At 47.0% G+C, this 13,431-nt stretch overlaps 1 protein-coding gene across 1 annotated transcript in view; it reads right to left on the bottom strand.

Annotated features, from left to right (window-relative positions):
* ADAMTS5 (ADAM metallopeptidase with thrombospondin type 1 motif 5) overlaps nucleotides 1-11,924 on the bottom strand; it is a 57,973-nt gene extending 46,049 nt beyond the window's left edge. The window contains exon 1 of the mRNA XM_025281930.3: nucleotides 10,089-11,924. Within this exon, the coding sequence (XP_025137715.2) occupies nucleotides 10,089-11,204 (1,116 nt within the window). The 5' untranslated portion in view covers nucleotides 11,205-11,924. The remainder of the gene's footprint in view (nucleotides 1-10,088) is intronic.
* Between the last annotated feature and the right edge of the window lie 1,507 nt (nucleotides 11,925-13,431).

The raw sequence follows: 13,431 nt of genomic DNA, 5'->3' as shown, positions 1-13,431 counted from the left end.
GACAATGACTGCCTGTGCTTCTCTGTGATCCAACGTTCACTCTAATCCACTAAAACTGAACTTGTGCATCAAATTATTAACACATCAAACTCATCTCTATTTTCTGATGATGATTTATAACAACATTTACAGGTGCAAAGCTTATTTGAAGTTTATAGGTGTTTTTGTTTTTTTAATTCAGAGCAGGATGAAGCATCCTAGTGAGACAATAGCATATCTACGTATCTACCTGTCTGTCCATCCATTCATCTATCTTCCAAAACTGGAGGTAGGAGATACTGTTGCTGCTGCTGCTGCTGCTGCGTTGCTTCAGTCGTGTCCGACTCTGTGCGACCCCATAGACGGCAGCCAACCAGGCTTCCCCTCCCTGGGATTCTCCAGGCAAGAACACTGGAGTGGGTTGCCATTTCCTTCTCCAATGCATGAAAGTGAAAAGTGAAAGTGAAGTCGCTCAGTCGTGTCCGACTCTAGTGACCCCATGAACTGCAGCCTACCAGGCTCCTCCGTCCATGGGATTTTCTAGGCAAAAGTACTGGAGTACTAAAGGAATGAAAATCACAAAAGGTATACATATAAGAGTCCAACGAATTAAGAGTGCTGACAAGGATTTTTCTGCTTAGTCAGTGTAAATCTGAAGGTTAATTTATATCTGTTATGTTAAAGATGGTTCTTTTTAAGCAGGATTGATTTCATGATATTGATATGTATAGACAATGATGCAATGGAAAATTGAATACAATGTAAGGGTTTTGAGAGCATGCAGAGATTTAACCAGTGGGCTTTGGGGTGTTCCTGGCTGGAGGACAGGACTGGGACACTGTATCTAAAATAGAGCTGAAATGGTCAGCAAGACCAGGGAAAGCTTGACAGAGAGGTCATTGACATGGTGACTAGGGGTGGCCATTTACAATATCATGAATATGGCAGTATCTGTGATTCATCATGGAGTTTAAAAGGACTCACAGCGTCCCAGACCTATTCCTGCAGATGGAGCGGGGAGTAGGGAGCCAGCAAAGCATGCTATCTTGAAATGCAGGTGCCTAGAAGCTAATACAACTTGGAAAATCAAAGTGATTGGTACTGGGTGGAGAAAAGGAACTAAGTAGACATAAATGTGCAAACTGGAGGTAACAGCAAGAGATGTAGGGGAGACTGGTCTCTCAGGCAGCACAAACGCGCTGGGGGAAGGAAGGAAACACGGAGGCTGATAAGAGCAGATTTGATCACATCTGCAGAACAGCAGCCAGAATGAAGGCAGAGTGCTTCGTAAGGGGGAATCTGAGTTAACTAACACTTCAGTTCAGTTCAGTTCAGTCGCTCTGTCCAGTCCAACTCTTTGCGACCCCATGGACTGCAGCACACCAGACCTCCCTGTCCATCACCAACTCCCAGAGTTTATGAAAACTCATGTCTATCGAGTCCATGATGCCATCCAACCATCTCATCCTCTGTCACCCTCTTCTACTCCTGCCCTCAATCTTTCCCAGCATCAAGGTCTTTCCAAATGAGTCAGTTCTTCACATAAGGTGGACAAAATATTGAAGTTTCAGCTTCAGCATCAGTCCTTCCGATGAATATTCAGGACTGATCTCCTTTAGGATGGACTGGTTGGATCTCCTTGCTGTCCAAGGGACTTTCAAGAGCCTTTTCCAACACCACAGTTCAAAAGCATCAATTCTTCAGTACTCAGCTTTCTTTATAGTCCAACTCTGACATCCATACATGACTACTGGAAAGACCGGCAGAGTTATGTCTCTGCTTTGTAATGCTCTATCTGGGTTTCTCATGGCTTTTCAGCTAGACCCCTACCTATTGTTGATCGGCTGGTCATTGCTGTTGAGGTGCTCGACAGTTGTGGTGAAGTGATGCTCAGCCTTGCTTCTCCCAGTGTTTGTAACAGTACTTTCTATTAAATATTTATACAGATATTACCACTGATAAGGACAAGCCTGGGCTTCCCTGGGGGCTCAGTGGTAAAGAATCCGCCTGCCAGTGCAGGAGATGAGGGTTCAATCCCTGGGTCAGGAAGATCCTCTGGAGGAGGGAATGGCAACCCACTCTAGTATTCTTGCCTGGAGAATGCCATAGACAGAGGAGCCTGAATGGCTGTAGTCCATGGGGTTGCAAAGAGTTGGACACGACTGAGCCATGGAACACATACATGAGGACAAGCCTGGCGCTCAAGGGAAGGGCAGAGAAAAGGGTTTACGTAGCCTTGTGTGTCTGCCTATCTGTCTGCCCAGTTCTTAATGAAGAAGAATTATTGATAGGAGAAAGGGGTGTGGTACATATTATGGCCTTCAGTATAACTCAGATATACACTTATTCATCATAATTCATATTTTTCCTGTGGGATCCTATTAAGATTTTTTTGATGTGGAGCATTTTTAAAGTCTTTATTGAATTTGTTATAATACTGCTTCTGTTTTATGTTTTGGTATTTTGGCCTCTATGAATGTGGGATCTTAGTTCCCTGGCCAGGGATCAAACTAACACCCCCTGCCTTGGAAGGTGAGGTCTTAACCACTAGACCGCCGGGGAAGTTCCCCTGGATCTGATTCTTGAGGTGTCATTTCCCTCTCTGGCTATCTAAATGGCATCCCCCCAATAACAGAGGGTCTTATGTGGGCCTCAGCAGAGACTATATTATTTGGGTCTGTTTAGCCGAACAAGACAATGTCCCATGTTATGCAATCTCCATCTGTGCTTCTGGATACAGCTAGGTAACACAAAACACAGAGAGCCCTGCTGGATTAGGGACCAAGGGACGTGGGTACACTTACTCCTAAAACAATTACTGTGTGGTCACAACCTGCCAGACACTGTACTAAGTGCTGACAGAGTAGTGAGTAAATAAAACAAGATCTGATCTCAACGGTTAAGAAACGTGACATGATTTAGACACGTTGAGAGGGAGGCAGACTGAACAGACTATTGAGGGATTTCAGAAGAGGAATGACACACTCTCCTTGGGGAAATCAACAAAGGTGTCTCAAAGGAGGTCACTGGATCTTGAGGGATGAAAAGATGTTTGACAATGTTAAAGAAAAAAAAAAAGTGGAAGTATTAGTCTCTTGGTCATATCTGATTCTTTGTGACCTCATGGACTATAGCCCACCAGGCTACTCTGTTCTGGAATTTTCCTGGCAAGAATACTGGAGTGGGTTACTATTTCCTCCTCCAGGGGATCTTTCCACCCAGGGATCAACTCGTGTCTCCTGCAGTCCCTGTATTGGCAGGTGGATCCTTTACCACTGAGCCACCTGGGAAGCATCATCTTTATCTCTATGGCATGTCTGGTGAAATTCAATAATCTACAGGCGCAGTACAATACATATGAAATGCACTGAGAAAGATATTCCAGAAAAGAAGCTGAAAGTGATGGATAAGACACCTGGTGACCTCATTAACTTGCCTGCCTCTCCTGGCCATATCAGATTGGTCACTGTGAGTCACAAATGTCTCAGGTAGCTGTCCTCTCTTTCTCACTCATTTCATTGTTCCTTCCTGTCTATCACTTCAGGCTTTTAAAGGGTCCTTTGTCTCCTGTGAGATCTCTGCTGCTACTGCTGCTAAGTCACTTCAGTCCTGTCCGACTTTGTGTGACCCCATAGATGGCAGCCCACCAGGCTCCCCCGTCCCTGGGATTCTCCAGGCAAGAACACTGGAGTGGGTTGCCATTTCCTTCTCCAATGCATGAAAGTGAAAAGTGAAAGTGAAGTCGCTCAGTCGTGTCTGACTCTTAGCGACCCCATGGACTGCAGCCTACCAGTCTCCTCCGTCCATAGGATTTTCCAGGCAAGAGTATTGGAGTGGGGTTCCATTATGAGATCTCTACCTATATGCTACAGTAAGTTACCTTTCAGCATCCTGATGTCGTGCTGGGTGCTAAATAGTTTCAGTCGTGTCCAACTCTCTGTGATCCTATGGACTGTAGCCAGCCAAGCTCCTCTGTCCATGGGATTTTTCAGGCAAGAATACTGGAGTGGGTTGCCACTCCCTCCTCCAAGGCGTCTTCCTGACTCAGGGATCAAACCTGAGTCTCTTGTGTCTCCTGTGTCTCTTGAATTGGCAGGGTCTTTACTGCTAGCGCCACCTGGGAAGCCCCTGTCCTTTCATTCCTAAAGCTTATTATATTTCCCAGGATTGCCATGCTGCCTCTGGGCAATTCCAATAATTAATTTGGTGTTTCTACAATGCCTATATCCTCCTTCCATAAGGAGGTTAATTCTCCTCTTTCTTCCAAACTGAACTCAGATGGGTTAGGCTACCTTCTAATGTACTCCCATGACATTTAATGACCACATTTCTTAAAACATCATCACACTGTAGAACAATCATCTACTTCCTTTTCTGTTTCCTACATTAGGATTCTTAGGAAAAGGGCCACTTTTCAAACCTCTGAATCCCTCTTTGCCTATTAGAAATATATTGAATGTTTTCATAAATTCATTGTAATATTTTTATCTTAGAGACCACTTAATAGGACAAGGAGAAGGCAATGGCACCCCACTCCAGTACCCTTGCCTGGAAAATCCCATGGACCGAGGAGCCTGGTAGGCTGCAGTCCATGGGGTCGCTAAGAGTCAGACACGACTGAGCGACTTCACTTTCACTTTTCACTTTCATGCATTGGAGAAGGAAATGGCAACCCACTCCAGTGTTCTTGCCTGGAGAATCCCAGGGACGGGGGAGCCTGGTGGGCTGCCGTCTATGGGGTCGCACAGAGTCGGACGCGACTGAAGCGACTTAGCAGCAGCAATAAGGACAACTTCCCTCTCAGCCATTTGTCAGCTGTTACTGGGAGAAGTTTTATCTCTGTTTCTCTTTGTACACATGTCCTTATCTGTCAAATGATAATAGGATCAGATGCATGCACATTGTTGAAAGAATTAACTCTTAAATGATTTATGACTATGAATAGCATCTTATGAAATGCTCAATAAAAGCTGGTTGAATCCAAATAAAATCTATCCATCCTTTGAGGACCAATTCAATTCTCCATTTACAATAAAGCCTGTATAAAGATCCAGAGGCAGAATTGATTGTTCCCTTCTTTTTCCTTTCTCAGCTTTTGTTTATAGCTCAGTTGCAGCAATTATCAGAGCTTTCCTAATATTAGAGTAATATATGCATATATGTGAGCCTCCCAGGGAGTACTAGTTGTAAAGAACCAGCTTGCCAATGTAGGAGAGGTGGATTTGATCCCTGGATTGAAAAGATCCCCTGGAGGAGGGTGAGGTAACTCACTCCAGCATTCTTGCTTGGAGAATCCCATGGACAGGCTATAATCCACTGCATCAACTCAAACAACTTAGCTTGCAGACACAACACATATATATATACATAAGCGGACAAAGGTCCGTATGGTCATAGCAGTGGTGTTTCCAGTAGTCATGTACAGAAGTGGGATTTGGACCATGAAGAAGGCTGAGCACTGGAAGAATTGATGCTTTTGAATTATGGTACTGGAGAAGACTCTTGAGAGTTCCCTGGACTGCAAGGAGATCCAACCAGTCCATCCTAAAGGAAATCAGTCCTGAATATTCATTGGAAGCACTGATGCTGAAGCTGAAGCTCCAATACTTTGGCCACCTAATTCGAAGAGCCGACTCATTGGAAAAGACCCTGATGTTGGGAAAGATAGAAGGCAGGAGGAAAAGAGGGCAGCAGAGGATGAGATGGTTAGACACCATCACTGATTCAGTGGATATGAATTTGAGCAAACTCAAATGGTGGATGATAGGAGATGGTGGAGGACAGGGGAGCCTGGCATGCTGCAGTCCATGGGGTCACAAAAAGTTGGACATGACTTAGTGACTAAACGACAACAACATGCATATATCTGCTTCCTCTCCCCTGGTGACAAGCTGGAGTGGGCAGGGATGAGATATTTTCTTACTCCCTTCAACTCCCTAAATGAGTGTCTCACAAATAGGAGGTGCTCAGATGCATGAGCTGAATATAAGAGAGACGACAGTGAAATATATCCTCTGTGTCATGGTTTATTGTCTCTGATCTAACGGCTTTTGATTTTGTGGAATATTCTTCATGACTACTTAATTTAGACATAATTTATTTACAACATTATGTTAGTTTCAGGTGTGCAAACTAATGATTCAATAGACACATATATTGCAAACTGATCGCCATAGTAAGTCTACTTAACATCCATCACAAAGTTTTACCCTCATGATGTAGAACTTTTAAGACCTACTCTCAGCAATTTTCAATTCATAATTTATTATTTAAATATCAACTTGAATGGCTGAAACTTCCCCCTGTCTTCCCAATTCTGAGTTATTTAGCTTTTTACCAGTTAGAATTGACCTATTGGCTATGATTCTTTGAGAAGGCTTCCCTTGTGAGTTTAAATGGGATTTGAACTCAAATGTGTGATAGAATCAGTTAATCCAGCCTATAAGCAAATAAGAAAGAGCTCATCCTTTTCCCTCTTCCAAGCTCCCAATCTTCTTCTAGGGTGCCCTAATATGATAGCTAGCTAGTAATTCTGAGTGGAGTCCCTGTTACAATGTAAGAGTTCCCCTTATAATGCCTTACAGCATTATAAGGCAGAATGTAGATTGGCAATTTGGGATTGACATGTACATACTGCTATGTTTGAAACAGATAACCAACAAGGACCCACTGTGTAGCACAGGGAACTCTGTTCAACACTCTGTAATAGACTGAATGGGAAAAGAATTTGAAAAAGAATAGATACATGGATTTGCATAATTGAATCACTATGCTGTATACCTGAAACTAACACCAATATAAAAAATACTTTAAAAATAAGAGCAATTATAGGAGCAAGGTGTTAACTGGCAGACAATTACCTGTTAACTGGCACACTGATGATTCATGAAAATGAATGAACTATTTCTTTTGTATAGTTTGATAGCTGGTTCAGTTTCGATCCAACCTTTCCAATCCGTGACAAAGTCAAGCTTTCATTGATGTGGTGCAGAGGGCAGAAGATATTAAACAAATAATTTCCCACTCTGTTCTCAAGCAGGCAGGCAGGTGTTTTATCTCTAAAAAAAATTGCATGGCCCCCAAAGTGGGTTTAGGAGTTTGTCTTTAAAGAAACTATCTTTAAAAAAAAAAAAGAAAAAGAGGAAGCCAAGAACTAGAAAAGGATTCTGGAAGGCAAAAATAAACCCTAGGGTGATGGGATTTCTACTGTTTGATGGAAGAAGTGGTGTGAATTCCAGTGTAAGTGCCGCTGCAGGATGAAAACTGCTCCTCTTGCAAGAAACAGTGACTGGTGCTAAGTTTCTCTAATTAGGACAGCACCAAGGGCTGGGGTACAGTCCTAACAGCGAAGTCTGTTAGTTTGATAAATGAATTACCAGCAGTATTCTGCTGACTCCTAGACACAGCATTCAAGGTGGCCTCGGCTAGTCAACAGGGGTGGAAAACATATCCTCACACATTTGCTTCATGCCTGAAAAACAAGCAATTTAGGAGAAGACATCTGGACACAGAATTTGAACAGTGCTCAGAGCCCATCAAAACATGGATTTCATGGCTTGGCGTCTGGCTGCTAAGCAACGTACTTCTTACATTCAAAACAGAGTTGTAAAAGCGGGATCCTGGTGCCAACTCCGGGTATTTCTCATTGAAAAAAAAAAACAGCCATGAAAGTTTTTCTTTAGATCCCAGATATCTGATTTCCATGAAACTGAAGATCTCAGATCATTTCTCCTTTAGTTCCCCTTGGTTTCCATACTCTGAAGTATTAAGCAGAGACTGACATTGTATTTTAAAGTACTCCCCAGTGAATGCTATGTGAGAATCTTGCTATATTCTTCTCAGCCCCTTAATTAATTGTGCTTTTTAAATTAGATGCATATAATCATGATAATCTGCTTTACAAATATTTGGTTCTCATCAAGATAGATGTATATACCAGAGAGCCAGCCACCAGCTAAATGAGATTTACTTTACTGCTTCTGCTTGGCAAGGAGGCCAAGGAGGGCCCATGTAAAATATTTTCATGTGTAGACTAGCTTGAAAAATGAATGTCCTTATAGTACTTATTAAAATGAAGACAGATGTTAATTTATTCCTTCCTTATCTAATAAAAGGTACTGATATATTCCAAAGCTCGGAAAATAGGAATTGTTAACTACTCAAATCAAATCCAGAAAAGGCAACAGGCAAATCATTTAGAATCACTGACTAGTTTTACCTTTTTCTTTTTATTCTAACACGCAATTAGGAAAATTATAGGGCAGGAACTAGGGAGTCATGGGGTCTTCTATTTATGTTTATTTAAAAAATTATGGAATTGGCATTTGTATTAAAAATGAGAGTGCACCATGACAATGTTCAAAGGGAACACTTTGGAGTAGTATGCCTACAAAAGTATTTTTTCTTCTGTCTTTGGAGAACTTCCTTCCATAAACTCTCTGAAGCCTCCTTCTTGGCAGCCTCTAGTGATGTAGCAAAGCAAGAAATCCAGACACGGAAAGTTGCTTACCAAAAAAAAAAAAAAAGACCTGGAAACCAAATAAGAAAGGGATAGTTTTACAGGAGAACTTCACTTCATATGGAAGGCAACAAAAGTGAATGTTCTTCCGTTTTAAAGATTAATGTTGTGCAGAAAAATTAAAGGATGGTGTCCAGGAGATCACTTAATGAAGAGAAAGATTTTCCATCTTGCAAAGCACCCTGTACTGTCGGCTTCTCCCTAACTGCTGCCCTCCAGCGTCTTTATTTACATGTGGTTTGCATTTATGTCCACCCCATGAACCACAAGTGTTTCTTCACTCCAAATTTATCAACACTTTTCCTTCATACCAGGAGTGCCTTAGTAAAAATAGGAGAATTAGGTGGTGGAGCTGTGTGATTCTGAAACCTCCTGCAAGCCGTCATTGAATTTCCTGTCCTATTTCTGTTCGTTCCCTTTTGTACCATGAATTTGCATAATATTCCAAAGTTTCTAATCCTTCCTCTATCCTGGATGGATCTCAAGCACTTAAAGAATGTGCTATCAAGGTCCATTCTTACCAGACATCTGAAAGCATGACTCAAAACTGCCAATCAGAGGACAGCTGTGAAAACGGAGGCTCAGAGCTCCCAGCAAAACCAGCACAAAACCAGCTCAGACTCTGTATCCTAATGTCACACTTTTGTGGTGGTCTACATAGGTACTGGGTTACTCCCAGAACCTCTGAGTCTATAAAGATCATTTTTTTCCCCTCCCATTACCTCCGTCCTTAAAAGAGGGAAATCCTGGAAAAACATTCCTTCATGTCTTGACTCTCTGCCCAGATCTTTCCGCTCTGGGACTTCAGAAACATTCATCCAAAACCCAAACATGCAAGTTGGATGTGACCCTTGACAGGCAGCTGTGGACAACCTAGCAGGGCTTGCTGTGCACTGAAGAACCAGGCAAAGGCGTTGCTAAGGAACCTCACAAGACTGGTTTCTATATCCTGCTGGCCCTCCTGCATCTCTTCCATCCAAGGAACCAAGTTTCCACCAAGGTGGATATGTAAGAACTCCATTACAAAGCCAGATGAGAAAATGAATCCTTCCTTTAGAAAGTCTTCCTTTGACTTATGTCCCGAAAGAGGTTCAAGGAAGAAGGTTGGACATTTACAGAGGAAGATGGTGGATAAGAGTGACTACAGTGAATCACCCATCACAGCCCTTTCCATCAGGTTAGCCAAAGTTCTATCTTTGGGTTCATTGGAAAGTAGATGACCTCTGATTCCAAAAAGAGACTCAGCTTTCCCCTTCTCCCCACGGAACCGTGTACATTTCCCCAAGAATGCTAGCCCAGCCCATTTTATCCTATTTGCACCTCTATGGTACCAGATCTCAGACGGGAGACATCCAACCCGATGAATTGATGTCTAAGCCCGACTTGGTCATTTAAAGTTTGATTTGCTGCTGACTCTATACTCTGAAAACACGAGCACAGTGGGAGGCTGTCACGGGTTTCCTGCAAGGAGCAGATCAGCAAACCCACGGGGCCAGGCGGTTCGTGGGAGAAAGAAGGCTGTCAACAAGGCTATCCCTTTGACCTACCTCCTTACTGCAGGGCTTGAACCACCCACCCAGGCGGGACCTACCTCCCGAGTGAACAGGATGGCCGCGTCATAGTGCTCCTCGTGATCATCCCCTAGCTGGTTGTGCTGGTGCTGCCACTTGCAGAAGTTCTTGAGCGTGGTGGCCGCGTTCTTGCTCACCTCCAGGCTCTTGTCCTTGTCGCCCAGCACCACCACCTTCACCACGACCAGGCGGATGTGGTTCTCGATGCTGGCGTGGCTGTACAGCTTGTTGGCGATGGAGGCCAGGGTCAGTAGGTAATGCTGGAGGCCCCGGCCGTACATCCGCGCCATGGATGCGTCGGCCACCAGGAGCAGCTCCACCTGGCGGGCCCGGGAGATTGAGCGGCGCCGCCGCCGCCACCACGTCCGTGGTCCCTGACTCCGGTCGGACGAGGGAGCCGACTGGCCCGGGAGCTGCTGCGGGGCCAGAGCCCAGCGTCCGTCCAGGCGGCTGGGCGCCGGGGGGCGCTCGCGGGCGCCTGGCGGGGACGCGTGGGTCTCGCAGCTAGTCCGAGGAGGCAGAGCCTCAAAGCTGAAACCCTCGCGGGCATAGACGTGCAGGATCCGCGCGGACCCGTCCCCGTAGACGCGCGCATCGTCCTCCGCCTCTGCCCAGGGACCGCGCAGCAGCGGCTGCAGGGTGTAGCGCGCGCGCTTGACAGCGAAAAAGCCGTCGAGGCCGCCGCAGAGGTCAAAGACGGCCAGCGAGCGCGGGCTGCCGTCCACTGTGCCCCGATAGAAGCAGTGGCCCCGGTGGCGCCGGGTCGCGTTCGGCCCGCCTCCTGCGGGCACCAAGCCAGCGGCGCCCACCGAATCGTCCCTCTCCAAGTCCAAGAGGAACCGCCGACCTCCCGCGTAGACGAGGTAGCCCACCTTGCCGCCGCCGGAGTAGAGCTGGTCGATGTTCTGCACGAGCCCGCGGCTCCCGCGCTGCGGCGCCAGGGGGTGCGGGTGGCCCGGAGGCTCGGCCGGCTCCTGCGCCTCCTCCCCCCGCCGCCCGCGGGGCTGGGCGGCCGCAGCCACAGCAGCAGCCCGAGGCTGCCCGGCTTTATCCTGGGCAGGTGCCGCGGTGGGGCCGGCGGCCACCGGGGGCAGGCGGAGCGCGCACAGCATCAGGGACGCCCACCCGAGCAGCATAGTGCGCTGCCCGCGGGGAGGGGCTGCGCGCCGGGGGGCACTTGGTGGGTTATTTGTTATTAGCTCTGGAAGTTACCGGGGCGGGAGGTGGGGATACACATACACTTGCTTGCAAGGTTGAGTCTAGTGTCGGAGGGAGGGGGAACCCGGTAGCAGCGCCAGCCTGTCCCGGCCGCGATGCCAGCGTGCGAACTTTTCTTTGTTGCTTTGGAAAATGTTTGGATTCGGGCTCCGGAAAGAAGAGGAAAGAAAGAAAAGGAAAAAAGGGGAAAAAAAAAAAAAAAAGCCGGGTTGTGGATATTCAGCAAGTACTAGAAAAGGGGGGAAAACCCAAACACGGCTAGGATCGGGGCACCAAGAAAAGTCAGGAAGGTGCCGCGCACCAGGCGGGAGACTGGTGCATGCTTTCCTCCAGGCTCCTTGCTGCTCCCGATCCGCCGGCCGCGGGGTTCCCAGCTCCGGAGCCGGCTTCTTTTCTTATTTAGGGGATCTCCTTGACTCTACTGGAACAGGCCAGAAGGCAAGAAGAAGAGGAAAAAAAGGCAGAAAAATTAAAACAAAAATGCCAGGGGCGGCCTGGGGCAAGCCAGCGAAGCGGCGCGTCTGGGTCCCTTCGGATGCGGTGTCTTCCTGCCCGCCGTCATCCCCAGTCTGCCGCTGCGAGCGCCGAGAGCAGCGCGAGCGCTGTGAAGATGCGAGGAGGTGGAACAATGAATTTATAGCGGCATGCCATCCTGCAATGGCAATTTCAACAATTCGTCACTGCAAGCTGCCTCTTAAAGGGAGAGCTTCCCCCACCACTCCCACCCTTCCTGGTCCGCGCCTAATCAGATGGGGGAGGGCGGGCCTGGGATGGGGTGGGGGGGTTGATCGAGGAAAGGGCGACCGCGGAGGAGGAAGGGACCCGGCGAGGTGGAAGGAGGGAGGAGGGAGAGAGCAAGGGCGAAGGGGGAGAAAAAAGTATTTGAGGAAGCAAAACAGAAGATTTCCTTGGCCTCATTTAAAGCCACAGCGGCTCGGGATTTGTCTGATATTTCACAACCAATGGGGTTGGCTAACCTCGGCTTACCTCATCTCCAGAAGGGGTGTTTTTGGTGTGCTTTTCAAGTTACTGAGACGTTTCAAGTCTCTCCCTGCCTCCTTCTCGCCTGCTTTTCTTTCCCTCGGTAGGAAGTTCCTGCCGCAAGTTTTTTCCCCTCTCTCTTTGCAGGCCGGTGCGCGCCGGCCTCGCAGACCTTGCAGCAACGCATCCACCAGCCAAGGGCTTTCGGCTTCCTGTGCACCCCCTCGCCCTGCGCTCCCGGTACCAATCTCCTCCCTCCACATTCCCCAGACTCTTCGCTGTCGGTTTCGGATGCCCGCTAGGCTAGGGTTTCGGGTGACTAACTTCTCCCAGCCTCCAGCAGAGGGGCCGGGCAGCTGGCGCGCCGCTGCGGTGTCCCCGGGCAGGGCCGCAGGAGGCCTGGGAACTCCTCGCCTTTGTGTGCGAGCCGCGCGCTCCCCCCTTTCTCCAGCGCGTGTTTCATCCGCGCCCGCAATCTGTCACTCAATCCCAGATGACTGGAACTTCCTTTGCTTTGCTTGCTGACGGCCAGGTTGAAAGTGTTAACTCATTTCCCCCCCATAAGATTAAAAAAATAATGTACCCACACTTCACTTCTTCCTTCAGCTAAAATAATACTTACACGATAAATACCCATGAGTGAAGTGAAGTGAAAGTTGCTCAGTTGTGTCCGACTCTTTGCGACCCCAGGGACTTCTTCCATGGAATTCTCCAGGGCAGAATACTGGAATGGGTAGCCTTCCCCTTCTCCAGGGGATTTTCCCAACCCAGGGATCGAACCCAGGTCTCCCACCTTGCAGGTGGATTCTTTACCAGCTGAACCACCAGGGAAGCCCATAAATACCCATATTTATATTTATTTCTCTTAAAACAACCACTCACCATCCTTGGTCCTAACATACTATCATTCTCAGAAATTCCTTGTAGGTGAAAAAGAAGACTGTTTTTTGGAAGGAAGGGTGCCAATTGGTGTCAGTATGTGAGCAGCATTGCGACTGCAACTTTATTTGTCCCTCCTCTTTCTTTCCTCAAATTATAAAATCTAGCAGAAAAAAAGAAAAAAGAAAGAAAAGAAAAAAAGGAAAATCCAACGACTTTCTAACCACTCAGTTCAGTTCAGTTCAGTCACTCAGTCGTGTCTGACTCTTTGTGACCCCACGGTCT

Source organism: Bubalus bubalis, chromosome 1 (genome assembly GCF_019923935.1).
Source record: "Bubalus bubalis isolate 160015118507 breed Murrah chromosome 1, NDDB_SH_1, whole genome shotgun sequence".
Classification (NCBI taxonomy): Eukaryota; Metazoa; Chordata; class Mammalia; order Artiodactyla; family Bovidae; genus Bubalus; species Bubalus bubalis.
Note: the sequence above shows the minus strand (reverse complement) of the source record. Positions and strands in the feature narration are given on the sequence as shown.